General features: G+C 41.9%; 2 protein-coding genes across 3 annotated transcripts in view; one reads left to right on the plus strand and one right to left on the minus strand.

Annotated features, from left to right (window-relative positions):
• The window catches only part of LOC141917751 (guanine nucleotide-binding protein G(q) subunit alpha-like), a 202,952-nt gene that overhangs the window by 122,918 nt on the left and 63,560 nt on the right, over nt 1–16,474 (minus strand). The window lies entirely within an intron of this gene.
• Nucleotides 3,395–7,278, plus strand: LOC141917843 (endogenous retrovirus group V member 1 Env polyprotein-like). The gene is given in 3 exon segments (XM_074811430.1): nt 3,395–4,206; nt 4,208–4,255; nt 7,191–7,278. Coding segments are annotated over 3 exon segments (948 nt in total).

The following is a 16,474-nucleotide window of genomic DNA, read 5'->3' on the forward strand; positions in this document are numbered from 1 at the left end:
ACCACAGGGGTTTAAAAACAGCCCTACTATATTTGGCAATCAACTCGCAAAAGACCTCGAGTTGTGGGAAGCCCCAACCCCGCCTGAGGAAGGGAAACTGTTACAATACGTGGATGACATCTTGATTGCCACCAAGACAAAAGACACTTGCATGACTTGGACGGTAAGCCTGCTAAATTTTTTGGGGCTTCAGGGATACCGAGTGTCTAAGAAAAAGGCCCAAGTAATGCAGCGCGAAGTGATTTATCTGGGCTATGAAATTAGTGCCGGAAAAAGAACTTTAGGACAAGCTCAAAAAGAAGCAATATGTCAGACTCCGAGGCCACAAACAGTGAAAGAGTTATGGACTTTCCTGGGAATGACTGGGTGGTGCCGACTATGGATTTATAATTATGGACTGCTTGTCAAACCCTTATATGCATTGACAACCACTGAACAAAAACACCTTCAATGGAATAAAGAAACTATACAGGCCTTTGAGCTACTGAAAAAGGCTCTGATGTCGGCTCCGGCCATGGGACTCCCAGATGTAAGTAGGCCATTTTTCCTTTTCTCTCATGAGAAGCAGGGGATTGCCCTGGGGATATTAGCACAAGACCTGGGCCCGTATCATCGAGCAGTTGCCTACTTTTCCAAACAGTTGGATACAACTGCCAAGGGTTGGCCTGGATGCTTGCGAGCAGTCGCGGCTGTGTTATTAAACATCCAGGAAGCCCAAAAATTCACCTTGGGCCAGAAAATGACTGTTAGTATTCCATACAGTGTCTGCAGTGCTGGAGGCGAAAGGTGGACATTGGCTTTCCCCACAAAGATTCTTGAAATATCAGGCTGCAATGGTAGAACAAGATGATGTAGAGATTGTGGTTACTAACATTGTCAATCCAGCCTCTTTCCTCAGTGGGAACACAGGAGAACCAGTACATCATGACTGTCTAGAGACCATTGAAGCGACGTATTCGAGCCGCACGGACTTGAGAGACAGCCCTATGGAGAACACAGAGAACTGGTTCACGGATGGAAGCAGCTGTGTCCTAAGTGGTAAAAGACATGCTGGGTATGCCGTTACTACCAGCCAGGAAATAATAGAATCAGGGCATTTGCCCATGAACACCTCTGCGCAAAAGGCAGAAATAATTGCCCTGACCCGCGCTTTGGAGTTGGCCCAAGGCAAGGCTGTGAATATCTATACGGACTCAAAATACACCTTTGGAGTCGTACACGCGCATGGAGCAATTTGGAAAGAGAGAGGACTATTGAACTCACAGGGTAAAAACATCAGACATGCAGAGGAAATTCTGAGACTGTTGGAAGCAGTCCAGCTTCCTAAAAAAGTGGCAATCATGCACATCAAGGCACACCAAAAGGTGAACTCGTATTTGGAGAAGGGAAATGAGCTGGCGGACAGAGGGGCAAAACGAGCAGCCAAAGGAGAGGTAAAAGTAGAAGGAGCTTTAATCCCTGATGGGCGAGTTTCCCTAGAGGGTAAGCCTAATTATACTAAAGAAGATCAAAAACTTATCACAGATCTGGAAGGATCATATAATGAGGAAGGTTGGGCCCTCACCCCGCAAGGAAAGATAGTCATTCCCTCTTCTTTAACATGGTCCCTAGTAAGGGAGGAACATAAGAAAGGACATTGGGGAGCAGAGGCCCCATATAAACACTTAATTAAAGACATTAGAGCTAGAAATTTATATACTACAGTAAGACAAGTGACTCAACAGTGTGATCTTTGCCTCCAGACTAATCCTAAAAATACCCCCAGATTGGAAATGGGCCGAATTGGGAAAGGCAATGGGCATGGGCAACAATGGCAGATTGATTTTTCAGAACTTCCAAGAAAAGGGGGGTATAGATACCTATTGGTATTAACAGATACCTTTTCAGGCTGGCCGGAAGCGTTCCCTACCAGAACCGCCAAAGCTCGGGAGGTGACCAGAATATTAATACAAGAAATAATACCGTGCTTTGGGGTTCCAGCAACAATATCCTCTGACAGAGGGCCACATTTCATTTCAAAGGTGGTGCAACAAATCAGCCGCCATTTAGGTATAGATTGGCAGCTTCATACCCCATATCATCCCCAGTCAAGTGGCCAAGTAGAAAAGATGAATCATTTAATCAAACAGCAGATTGTGAAACTTGGACAGGAAACTAATTTGGCTTGGCCTCAGTCTCCTCCTGTGGCTCTTCTGCGCATACGAACTAAGCCAAGGGCAAGAGAGGGGTTAAGTCCTTTTGAAATTCTGTACGGACGACCCTATAGCATACAAAAGGGCATATCCACGCAGGCAGGGGATGAGACTATAACTTCATATCTGGTGGCATTGGGTAAACAGCTCAATAAAATTGGAAAACATGTGTTTGGAACCCAAAGTAGAGGGTTAGATGGACCTGTGCATAATATACAGCCTGGGGATTATGTGTATGTTAAGTCTCTTGCAGAAAAGACTCTGGAACCGCAATGGGAAGGACCGTTCCAAGTACTCCTCACCTCCTTTACGGCAATTAAGATCAAGGAGCAGAGCGCCTGGATCCATCATACCAGAGTGAAGAAGGCCCATAGATCTCCATGGAAGGTTACACAAATTCGGCCAGGAAAATTGTATTTTTCACGATAATTTTGGTCAACGTCTATACCGTTGTGGTAGCATGGAATCAGAATTTCTTTGTAGGCCTTCTTCATGGGATGGCTCAAGGAAATAATTTGTCAGATTGTTGGGTATGCACAGAATTACCAAAATCAGGTCAATTTCCTTTTCTAGGTATTCCCAAATTTAACATCCCATGGTTTACAAATACGACAGGTTGGGTAGGGGGACCCACCCCTCATGATCTGACGGGAGTATGGAGACCACCCGATGGCAATTATGACAGGTATTGTCTTTATGGACTACATTTAAAAATTCAGTTAGAATATCAATGGATATTAGATCAAGTTGACCGAAATGATACCTGTGGTGGTTTAGCCCCTGCCGGGGTCTGAGACCACGCGGCCGCTGCCCCTCCCCCACAAAGGGAGTGAAATACAAAGCCCCAAGACTGAAATAAGGAAAGGTTTAATACAACAATGCAATAGCAACACAACCAACAACAACAATAACAATAACAGTAATAGTGATAGCAATTAACAGAGCAAAATAGCTACCAAATACAGCAGTGGGAAGCACGATGTACAAAACCACGAGTGCACCGAGCTCCCGCGCCAGGAAAAATGTGACCTGCCAGGATGTGACGTCCGCATGGTATCTGAATAACCCGGCTAGAGCTCCCCCCCACTGCTGGGGAAACTTAACCCTATCCTGGTTAAACCAGGACAGATGCCTTGTATAATGAATCCAAAGCCATTGAACAAATGTGGGCAAATAGCACATGGCCACTCCGACAGCCGATAATGATGCGAAACAGGGGAAGTAGTTCGGTCCAGTTCTTAGGCACAAAAAAGGGGGCTTATCAAACTTGCAATAATATGTACCCCAGAGGGTCAATAAGGAAGACCAGCTACACGGGATGGGGGAAATTCCCAGGCGAATGCCATGATACCGCTGAGTGGAAGCACGGTCCCAGTGAGAAAAGGTGCAGTTTACCGCCAGGCTGGTGGTACTTATGTGCAAACGGAAAGGCCAGGAAGTGTTTACCTCAAAATTGGTGGGTAGAATGTACAACAGGGATTTTATTGCCTATCTCATACCCCACTAGGAATCTGCAAGGTGTCTCACGGACCCTGTGGTACCCGGTTAAACAGAAAAGAGAGGTTGAGAACCCCCTGGTAATTAGAGGAACCGGATTTCATAGCTTTGTAAGATGGCTCATCCCTATGCTAGGAGTAAGCGAATTAGAAAAAGCCATAGTAAATATCTCTGCCACTGTTGAAATCTTGGCTAACGCTACTGCTGATGCCATTGTCAATTCACAAAAGGAGATTAATTCATTGGCAGAAGTAACTATACAAAATCACATGGCTTTGGATCTATTAATGGCTAAAGAAGGAGGGGTCTGTACAGTAATTAATCAAAGCTGCTGTGCCTTTGTAAATCGTGAGGCCCAAATTGAGACAGATGTGCATAGGATTTGGGAAGCTTCAAAACTATTTCATTTAATAGCACAAGATGATACGTCCTGGGGTTTCACAAATCTTTGGGAAAAAATGACTTCATGGCTACCTAATTTTGCATGGTTAAAACAGCTTTTTGTTCTGGTAGTGACAGTTGATTTTAGGAGTATTAACTTGTATTTTAATCACATGTTTCTTTTGGTGCTGCCAGAACACTGGAGATGCTTATGTCACATGGAAAAAGAATCAGCTTAGGCATAGGCTAGAATCAAACAAGTACTTTTCTAAAGTGTTAGATCAGGAGTCAATTTATTAAAGGTAGTAAAAGAATTTACTAATGTCTTAGAAAAGGGGGGAATTGAGATGAGGAGCTAGGAAATTAAAATAGGATATAGAAATTAGGCACTCAAGAAATGAAGGTATAACTTAGTTTAGAGATAAAGATGGAAGACTTAGAGATCAGGCTAGGGGCTAGAGGCCCATTAGTTAAAAGATAACTAAGATTGAATAGGATAATAGATCATAGTCGATGGGCCAGAGAGCAGAACAATATGGAAACCTTGATTAATGGAAGCTGTGAGGGAATGCTTCCTGAGGGAATAGGAAGACAGCCCTAAAAACTGGTCAAAACCAACCCTATGGTCCGGCCTGAGTCCAGGAGGCTACAGAGACTGCACAAGGAACCGAGGTAAAAAGTTCAACAGTGAGGAAGAGGAGCTACTTCATCTCTGCGACCCCAGCCCACGACCACCGGGACACACTGCGCAGACGCAACTAGGAGGAGACCAGGGTGGAACATATGAAAAAGACTTTCAGGCTCATTATAATACGAAGCGGGGATAGATCATGCATATGTATAGGTGTATTATGAATATGTGATGCTTTGTAGCATAAAGCCAAGACAAGGTGCCACGAGAGGGGCGCACGTTTGTGGTGGAGCGATCCCCCGTGTGTCTCAGCGCTGAATAAACATACCTACTTTATAACCTTATAGGTTGTGGAGTCGTGTTTCCGCAAGTCAGAACCATAAAAAATGAGCTTCAAAAATAATTAAAATTATAATGAAAAATTATACAATGGTACCACTTCCCCAGGTAACAGTAACAAACACAAAGCTATCTTTATCTCATCCAGACTCTGAAATTATTTGAGCAAAGTTAAGTTTGTTACTGTATTGTAACACAGTAACATTACATCAAAGTAATCTGATCGTAAAACAAATTACTCCAAGAGGACCATTCAACCACAAAAAAAAAGGATATCTACATGTCTTCACCAACCAGTTGTCAAAACAGCAGATAAATCCATTTACTGAAATCCATGAAGTTGCAGAAGTAAAAGTATTACTGACCCACTGCAAATTTTAGTATAAAGAAGTAATTAGAAATAAAAGTACTCAGGAATGTGTTTGGCACAATTATAAAAGTGTGTTCAGCACAATGTCTCTGTTTTATAAGTACTTATCACAGGTGTAGCTACAGAAACTTGCTGGAAAAAGAGTGTACATTTAAAACTGTTCTAGTGATGTCAACTTCTTTAAATTATAAGGGGGAAAAAAACTCCATCATTTAATATCCTGTCCAATAGTTCTGATTAATGAGAAAGTAACAACAAAAGTAGCACACAGTGTGTTTCTCTATTTAGGGCTTTTCCTTAAGTGTTTAAAAGCTTAACTACAGCTCACCAAAATGGGGGTGAGGTGGGTGGGTACCTGTGTGAACACAAAAGCACCTGAAATAGGACAGGATTCACTGGCACAAATGTTGCTACTTTTTGTTTCCTGCACTACATTTATTGGCTGAACATTCTCTGTTGTTGAAACTGGAAGTGCTTGTTGTTTCTTTACTATTGGATTTAGATTCCCCAGAAGAAAGAACTTTTTTGTTCTTTTCCAAGCGGTGACCATTTAAAGCAACATTTTATTTCAATTCATCTTCATCATATTTAATCCAAATAATAGTTCCCTGTTTTCAGAGTCATGAAGAAAATAATAGGGTTTTGCAATTAGAAATATATAGTTATTAGTATGGAATAACTGAAAAATAAGTGAAAAATCAGAGAATGCTTCATACTTGTGTGTGGGGAGGGGGGGAGGTCTTATCAATGTGTATAAACACCTAATGGGGGTAATAAGGAAGAGGGAGCCAGACTCTTCTCAGTAGTGCCCACTGACAGAACAATAGGCAATGGACACAAAATAAAACACAAGAAATTAATCTGAACAGAAGAAATACTTTCTTACTGTGAGGGTGACTGAACACTGGTACAGGTTGCCCAGAGAGGTTGTGGAGTCTCCATCTGCGGAGATATTCAAAACCCAACTGGACTCAGTCCTGGGCAACTTGCTCTTAGTTGACCCTGCCTGAGCAGGGAGGTGAACTTGATGATCTCAATAGGTCCCTTTCAACTTAAACAGTTCTGTGATCAACAGAATATCACTCCTCTAGGGTATGTTGCATTGTATCACAAATTGAGAATTTGGAAAAAAAAAGTTGCTATGCATTTCAGTGCTTATCACAGTTGTTATCATCAATAACCAGTATTTTAGTCTTTCTGTACAGTAATCATTTAAGCAAATCTCCAGACTAGTCAAATAAGCAAGTTGGAAGAAATTTTTCTACTGTTCTAGTTATTATTTGTTAATCCCACTGAAGGCAGACAATAAACCTATGCAGTTAAACATAATATATAGGACAAAGATAACTTATTTAGTATATTATGCATAAGTAACTGTTGAACACAACATTAAAAAAACTGCAACAGTTTTGAAATCATAAATCAAATTGTCTAAAATGTCACATTTTTCCAAATTTAAGTTTTCTGAAATATAAGTGGAAAAGGCAATAAAAAAAGGGATAAATTCCTAATTAGGATGAAACCCCTTCTAGAGGAGTAGAAGGGTTAGATAGAATCCAAGGGGTTTTTTTGATGATTGGGGGGGGAAGCCTGAAGCAATTTCTATTTGTCCTTTGGTAACCCAGCAAAGGAAACGAGTCAGAGAAACCTATTAGAACAGTTTGGAATCAACCAGTTCTGGAGGCAAGTGCAGAATTATGCTCTTAATAGAAGCTTTTACTGCGGAAGGATTTCTTCTGACAGCATGAGAGAAATGCCCTGATTCCTAAACTATGTACAGGCTAACTGTTCTTGCTTTGAAGTCTCTGAGGACGTATGAAGATGTCCGATTTCAACAAATGAACAAAAAAAAGAAGAGCAACACTTGATAGGTCATTAAAGATCTTGCATGAAAACTAGGAGACCCTATATAAATGCTGAAACAAAAAGCTTCAAGGAAAGGCGAGAACTATATTCCTTATTTTGATAATGTTTCCTTTATTTTGTATTATCCTTTTGAGAATACTATTGAAATCTACAATGGACATAAACGAACTCTACCTGTTGTGAGAGACGAGAAACCAGGCCTGTGAGAAACTAAGAAAAACAGTCTGAGAAAGCAAAAGTTGAGGCTGATCAAAGAAATGCCTCAAACACTCGCAAGACAAAACTATGAGTCACAGGGTGCATTCTGTGGAGGTCGAAGCTGATAAGGCTGCCCGAATAACACAAGATGGGACTGGAGGAGGGAGCCCTGTGAAGACAGGGCGGCTCTGCTCTGGTGCACCTGGCCAAAACTTCAAGGGCCATCTGTCCGGTGAATGACCTTTGCTTCATTATCCACGAAATGCATATTAAAGTTAACACCCCTCAATATGCTAACGAGGGCTAACATGATCATGCTAATTACATCATCCCATGAAACACCTCACCCCTCCCCGTACATGGGATACGTAGGTATGGGGGTCGACCTAGGGGATGGACCCAAGGAAAGTGGGTATAAATCAAGAAGGGAAGAGGGGGGGGGCCCCGAGGAGAGAGAGTGCAGTGAAGCGAAGAAGACGGATGCCAGTGAAAAAGAGGGATGTCTCCTGTGCCTCCCGGAACCCTCGTCGGCAGGATCAGCGCAGAAACCCAGACCGGTGATCTGTATTTCCCCATTCCCTCTATCTCCCTCTTTTCCCTTTCCCATTAAGAAATGCAAGGCATATTGTATTGCTTGCCACAACTTGCTATATACTTAGCCAACTATCGTGTGTTCAATTAGTACATTGTGAGTAGTTAATAAATGTTTAGACTTGGAGACTTGTTGTCCGCTCCATTGGGGATTTGCGAATCTGAGTCACTTGTCCCCCTCGTCTGAGCGGGACGTGACACCTGTGACAAATATTGATGATGGGAGTGTGATCACCTTTTAGATCTATTTACAAAAAGAAACATTTTTAATACAAAGGTCTTATTAAATTAGTTAAGATAAAACTAAGTAGGGTCCTATAGTGGATCACATTCTGCTGTAACACAAGTTATAATCATATTATTTTTGCAGCCTCTGCTCTATTCCTCTACTATTCCTTTTGATTTTTCATGTATTTTCAATTGTCCCAAGTATTTCCTTTTTTATTCGCACCCTCTGCCCCTGTATCCTTCCAAGTTGCTGCCCAAACTTGTTAATCATTTCGTGTTAGTCCCCAAATTACCTATAAACACTCCAGCTTCATAAAGGTGTGTGCAGCTTGGTAATATGGAAAAATAGAAGTGTGCCCAGTGAAAACATCTGTAACTGATACATGCCTATGGCGATATATAATTGTATTACAACAGTATACTTAATATAAGAACTTACCTTTGATTTATCACCAAACTTTAAAGAAAAAAATTAGGAAGTACGAAAAACTTCTCTACCTACATGTTCAAGATAGTTGTCTATAACATGTTTTTCAACTCTTCATATATGTGAACCTTAAAAATGAGGGGCTTCCAGCACATTCCTGAGATTACCCCAATCTCCCAAAATTCAAACTAATTTTAAGAATAAACCAACCAAAAAAAAAAACCAAACACCCCCCCCAAACAAACAAAGCCCCTCCCCCTAACCTACCCTTCCAGAAAAAAACAGAATACACTAAGGTTTTAATGATTTAATATGTTTCATGTAATTACTAAATCTAAATAATCTGAGGGCAATTTGGAATATATTGGAAATTAATGAAACATGGTTCAATATGTCTGTGTTTTAAAACTACTGAGTGCTTATTCATGTTTTGTGCCACAGTAAGGCCAAGGTACAAGAAACTTCCTTTCCTCTTAGAGCAGCACACCCATAAGCTTGGAATCTTGGCAGACCAAGAGATGCTGACAGAGCTCCTGGCTCCACAGAGGACATTCCCAAGTGGGACAGAGCACTGGATGATTTTTTGTAAAACAATTTAGTAAAACACTGCAAGGTTAGTATCAACTACGTTTTTCAAAGAGTTCTTCATCAGACTACTTCCTGTGCATGCCATCTAGTAAGCATACTTCCATATGATTAAACACCACAAGACTAACAATAAAGTAAAATGGAAACATTAGAGCAAGTGTTGGTAAGCTGTACGTTTTCCTTGACCTATATACATAGCTTGAATCAATTTGCAATACGTTAATGGAATAAAAATAAAGGCCACGTAAATATTTTACTTCTTGCTGTCTCATGCGTATTCCTTTTATTTTTTTCATTATGGAGAATCACAGATGAATTTCAATTTTGCTTTAGAAGTATACAGACTCTGCTATTTACTTGAAAATCAGTATGAGGATAAGATTAATCTTACTACCCATGGGCATACTGATTAACAATCAAATAATCAGCAAGAGAACATGAAAAAATTACTGTGTGTATTTCTACTCCACTGGGGGGGACAACACTACATAGTGATATAACTACACAAAGTTTCATTATTGTATAATATAAGCCCCCAAACTCCTATGAGACTTCTAATTATACCCTTCACCCTCTTCTCCCTTTTCTTAGTTTGCATTAAAAAAACCCACAATAAAAAAACCCTAAACAAACAAACAAAACAAAACTAAAACCCAACCAACCCGCTACACTTACTTTCATGAGGCTCAGTACAGGAGAAGCAAAAAGCCATTTAGTGCATAGGACTGCTGAAATGCATAAAAAATAAAAAAATTTAAAATTGTCCGGATTCTTTAGGCCCTAATTTATAATTAACTAAATATTTTTCCTTATTTCTAGAACATTTATTCATAACTATTTAATCATTACAAACTATGCATGCTATAATAGCTGAAGATATAGATATGTAATGTCATATACATTAATGTAGCTTTTTTTAAAAAAAAAACAACCTTGAACCAGAATTAGGTTCTCAGTTTATTTTCATTGCTGCTTTTCTCATATAGCACACAGAGCTGAAAGCATTCTCTATGCTTTTAACTGATATCACCTGAGATGTTAATTTTTTTATGACAATAGTGAAATATTTACAGCCAAGTTAACATAAAATTATTTTAACACAGATAATTTAGGATTGTCAGTTTTATCCATTTTGTTTCAAACTTTCTTTAACCATAAATTTTGAAAGCATTCATGTTCATGAATTCTTATGTGAATAATCTGGTATCAGCTTGAGCAAGCAGTCATCAACTTGATTAAGATGACAACCACTGGACTCACCACAGAATGGTTTTGGTTGGAAGGGACCTTAAAGACCATCTAGTTCCAAACCCCCCCTGCCATGGGCAGAGGCACCTTCCACTAGATCAGGCTGCTCAAAGCTCCATTCAACCTGGCCTTGAACACTTCCATGGAGGGGGCATCCACAACTACTCTGGGCAACCTGTTCCAGTGTCTCACCACCCTCACAGTAAAGAATTTCTTCCTTATATCTAATCTAAATCTACACTCTTTCAGTTTAAAACTGTTACCCCTCATCCTATCACTATACTCCCCATCTTTCCTGTAGGCCACCTTTTAAGTACTGGAAGGCCACTATAAGGTCTCCCCGGAGCCTTCTCTTCTCCAGGCTGAACAACCCCAACTCTCTCAGCCTGTCCTCATAAGGGAGGTGCTCCATCCCCCTGATCATCTTCGTGGCCTCCTCTGGACCCACTCAGGCAGGTATATATCCTTCTTATGTTGGAGGCCCCAGAGCTGAACATAGTACTACAGATGGGGTGTAACTAGAGCAGAGGGGGAGAATCACCTCCCTTGACCTGCTGGCCACACTTCTCTTGATGCAGCCCAGGATGTGGTTGGCTTTCTGGGCTGTGTGCGCACCACTGCTGGCTCACAGTCAGTTTTCCATCTACTACTACTCCCAAGTGCTTCTCCGCAGGGCTGCTCTCAATCCACCCATCTCCCAGCCTGTATTTGTGCATGAGATTGCCTCAACCCACGTGCAGGACCTTGCACTTGGCCTTGCTGAACTTCATGAGGTTCTTATGGGCCCACCTCTCAAGCCTGTCCAGGTCCCTCTGGATGGCATCCCTTCCCTCCAGCATGTCGACCCCACCACACAGCTTGGTGTCGTTGGCAAACTTGCTGAGGGTACACTCGATCCCACTGTCCATGTCACCAACAAAGATGTTAAATAGCACTGGTTCCAATATCGACCCCTGAGGAACGCCACTCGTCACCGCTCTCCACTTAGACATTGAGCCATTGACCACAACTCTTTGAGTGTGTTAGCCGGCTAAACGTGAGCCAGCAGTGTGCCCAGGTGGCCTAGAAGGCCAATGGCATCCTGGCTTGCACCAGAAATAGCGTGGCCAGCAGGGACAGGGAAGTGATCTTGCCCCTGTACTCGGCACTGGTGAGGCTGCACCTCGATTACTGTGTTCAGTTTTGGGCCCCTCACTCCAAAAAGGACATTGAATGACTCGAGCATGTCCAGAGAAGGGCAACGAAGCTGGTGAAGGGTCTGGAGCACAGGTCGTACGAGGATTGGCTGAGGGATCTGGGGTTGTTTAGTCTGGAGAAGAGGAGGCTGAGGGGAGACCTCATCGCCCTCTACAACTACCTGAAAGGAGGTTGCAGAGAGCTGGGGATGAGCCTCTTTAACCAAGTAACAAGCGATAGGACAAGAGGTAATGGCCTCAAGTTGCACCAGGGAAGGTTTAGACTGGATATTAGGAAGTATTTCTTTCCAGAACAGGTTGTTAGGCGTTGGAATGGGCTGCCCAGGGAGGTGGTGGAGTCCCCATCCCTGGAGGTGTTTAAGAGTAGGGTTGACATAGCGCTGAGGGATATGGTGTAGATGGGAACTGTCAGTGCTGGGTTAACGGTTGGACTAGATGATCTTCAAGGTCCTTTCCAACCTAGATGATTCTGTGTGATGCTGTGTGAGTGCGACCATCCAGCCAATTCCTTATCCACTGTGTGCTCCCTCCGCCAAATACATGTCTGTCCCATTTAGAGACAAGGATGTCTTGCAGAACAGTGTCAAATTCTTCGCACAAGTCCAGGTAGATGATGTCAGTTGCTCTACCCTTATCCACCAGCGCTGTAACCCCATCATAGAAGGCCACCAAATTCATCAGGTACAATTTACCTTTAGTGAAGCCATGTTGGCTGTCACCAATCACCTCCTTATTTTCCATGTGCCCTAGCATATTTTCCAGGAGAATCCGCTCCATGATCTTGCCAGGCACAAAGGTGAGACTCACTGGCCTGTAGTTCCCCAGGTCTTCTTTTTGTCCCTATCATAATAATTATAATAATTTATGATTTATGATAGTTATAATTATAATCATAATTAACACTGAGTCATGAATGCCCTTGGGGGAGAAAAAAAATAATTATGGGCCAAATCTAGTTCAATTTATAGTATAAAGTTTAAAGATTTCTTCAAATATTTGTTCAAATTAGTTTTATGAAAAGGTTTTTACCTGAGGCTTCCACTAGAAGTATGCTTGGAGGGACACATGTCAAGAGTGAATACATGGCAAGAGCCCTCACAGATTTAGTTACAATTTCAACTATATATTTCATCCTTATTTTTTTATTGAGGTAAATAGCAGGAAAGCCTTTAACCATCCCCTTCTAATATGAAATGGAGGTATTGGGGGGTCCAGGATGAGTGGCTAAGTACTTGTTAACTGCAAAGAATAACTCACAACATATAATCTTCATAAAAATCAGAGGACAAAGGGGTTCCTATGTGAGAAACAACTCTGGGGTAAACTATCCCTTCCTGTTAACTGCATGCAACTCACACAGCAGCTGAATCACAGACAGCTGGTCTGGGGTGGTAGTGGGATGTTGGTTTAAAGAAAACCAACCAACCATGTAACCAGTTAAATACGTAAAAATTGGGTGATTGAGCTGAGTGTTTTTCCTAGCAAGAATTAGCTTACTGTGCTTGCCCTGTAGACAACCGCACCCCCCCCCCCCCCGCCCCCCGCTGTCAGTACATCCAACTGAACTGACCTACCTATCCACTGAAGATTACATTTGTGTGAGTGTACCATCTGTATGGAAGTCACATGCACTATCAATATATACTGCACACCACAAATGGGGCGGAGAAAAATACTGGTTAGTTCAGTCAGTCTCTTTCTACCTGTGTTAGGCAGATGGTGCAGTTAAAAAGAGTCATCTTCTCAGTATGTTCATTGTACTCCTATTGTCCATCTATCAGGCACAAATCTATTTCCAGTTAACAGCATTCAATTAAAAGAGCTGGAAGATGATGAAAAGGATTTTTTTATTCCTAACAGTTACATCTGATTTCTATTAAGTTGCAAAATCTATCCTTCTGTTTTCACATAATTGAAAGTGATAGTGGTAAGTTAAAAAGGAAGTGCATTAAAGAGGAGGGAGAAAGGTAAGATGGGGAAAAAAGGAGGATGATGAGGGAAAACGTTAACATTTATTTATTACAAATTGACTATGCATTATGAGAGCTGAACCAGCTCCTGTAATATGCAGAGCATGTATTTCTGTATTCCTGTACAGTGACACAAAGCACTGAGCCACAAATACATTATTTGAGTTGCTGAGGAGAGGGGCTCTGAAGCAGAGGATAGCGGCCGGGGACCCTTCTGAAAGCATCAAAAACCTGCGGCAAAACCACAAGACGAGAAGGCAGAAGCCCAGAAAAGAGGGAGAGCCTCAAGTCGCCCCCCCCCCGAGTGGGAAGAGTGAGCTGCTAACGAGGGCAGCGGGGACTCAGAGTGGGTGCAGACTAGAGTGACGACGCCCAACGCCCCTCACGTACAAGAGCAGCCCCCAGGGAGCGCAAGCGACCAGGACAAGCAAACAGGGCATGGCGTGGCAGTTTGTGCGGACAGGGCACAGTCCATCTCCTGGGTCTAGAACTTATCTGAGCTAGTTTCATCTTATCGTCCTGGGGGTGTTGATTGACAGCCAGCTGAACATGAGCCAGCAGTGTGCCCAGGTGGCCTAGAAGGCCAATGGCATCCTGGCTTGCACCAGAAATAGCGTGGCCAGCAGGGACAGGGAAGTGATCTTGCCCCTGTACTCGGCACTGGTGAGGCCGCACCTCGATTCCTGTGTTCAGTTTTGGGCCCCTCACTCCAAAAAGGACATTGAATTACTCGAGCATGTCCAAAGAAGGGCAACGAAGCTGGTGAAGGGTCTGGAGCACATGTTGTACGAGGATTGGTTGTAGGAACTGGGATTCTTTAGTCTGGAGAAGAGGAGGCTGAGGGGAGACCTCATCGCCCTCTACAGCTACCTGAAAGGAGGTTGCAGAGAGCTGGGGATGAGCCTCTTTAACCAAGTAACAAGCGATAGGACAAGAGGGAATGGCCTCAAGTTGCGCCAGGGAAGGTTTAGACTAGATGTCAGGAAGTATTTCTTTACAGAACAGGTTATTAGGCAGTGGAATGGGCTGCCCAGGGAGGTGGTGGAGTCCCCATCCCTGGAGGTGTTTAAGAGTCGGGTCGACATAGCGCTGAGGGATATGGTGTAGTTGGGAACTGTCAGTGTTAGGTTAATGTTTGGACTAGGTGATCTTCAAGGTCTTTTCCAACCTAGATGATTCTGTGATTCCAGCATTCACTTGTACAGTCATACAATTTTTGCAGCAACCTCAAACTAGTATGATTAACAATTTGGTACAATAAAGGAAGGAATAAAAGGAATAAAGGGAGGAAACAACTTTGTTTTACACAGAGGTGAAAAGAAGGGGATAAGAGACAATTATATTAAACTTTATTTGTTTAAAGTTTTATAGCTTTAAAGTAAACAACATTAATGCAAATTTAAATGCTGTAGGATCCAATCCAAGATCTATATTTATGTTCTTAGCTGCCAATAAGTACATCAATTTCAATAGCTAGCATATGCTGCACTAAGTATCTAAAGCAAATAAAACAAATTAAGGCATTTTTATAGGATATTTGGATTGAATTGCCCAAATTTAACAAGCATATTCAACACTTCTGCAAAATTGACTTTCTTGTGGCCACGTAATGAGTTCCTGACAGAGACAGGGATTGAAGATGGAAGGATTCCTACAGCCCACCACACATCATTTACACAAAGAGGACCTAGTTCCAAAAAGATTTTTTACCTCATGGTAATCCAAGGCAGGATGTGCTGGGCATGCTTCTGCTGCTTTCCATTCATGATTCTAGACTGTAAATCAAGTGTTGGGTTATTCTGGGACTGCTCACTATGAGAGTGCAAGTAGGGCAAGGGATGCAGAGGCTGGGGCAGTGGATAGTGCTTCAGTTCAGCCCTCAGGAGGAGAGGGAGAAGTGGTCTACATTCAAATACTCTTTGGATAACAGCTTTGAACACTTTTCCAGCACTCTTCTTCATTTTAAAGTCTATTATGTTGATATTTCAGTCCTACCCATTGGTCTCTAGAAGCATTGGGCTGCTGAACAGCAAGATGCTGTAAAAGCATGAAATATAGCATAGACAAACACTCAAAATGGTAAGATTCCATCAAAATAGAAGAAACATTTTAAAGTGCACAAGCCTTTCCCTTATTCTATAATTGGTTATGCTAAAGAAAAAATTCTATACAGTGCAGAAAAAAAATGCTTACTGATTTTATTTATAAACTATAAGTGCTGGCACCAGTAACATATCATAACAGAGAAGACTTATTTTTGTTACTCATTACATTCATCTGCTGATGCACTGAGGCATAATTAGAAGATGGAGATAAATAGAGATGTCTGAATTTTGGGTGTGTATGCATTACATTTTTGCTCTTCATAAGGAAAAGATACTGTTGCTTCTTTACACATAGCTTATAGAAGGGTTGGTTTGTATTTTGTACAATGCCATCAACTGTAAAGCCTAAAATTATGGCACTGATTTCTGCTTGGTTCCACAGTCACTTGGCATACTTATTTTAACAAACATTGTATTACAATTCTCTCAAACTCTGTAGCTGGTATAACCCTCTCTCTGCAAAGTAAGTGAAAAGACTAGTAAATCAGAAAGACTGTACTTCACAGCCACCTTAGTTTCATATATCTGGACAAAATGAGGTTACGTCAAAGAATGCCCCTCGTGATGAAATCCATGATCCATACTGCTGGAGAAAGTTTCCTGAGAAACTTACCAAGTTTCAAGAAGACTAAATACTCTAAAGGAAT

This window comes from Strix aluco, chromosome W (assembly GCF_031877795.1).
Source record: "Strix aluco isolate bStrAlu1 chromosome W, bStrAlu1.hap1, whole genome shotgun sequence".
Taxonomy (NCBI): domain Eukaryota; kingdom Metazoa; phylum Chordata; class Aves; order Strigiformes; family Strigidae; genus Strix; species Strix aluco.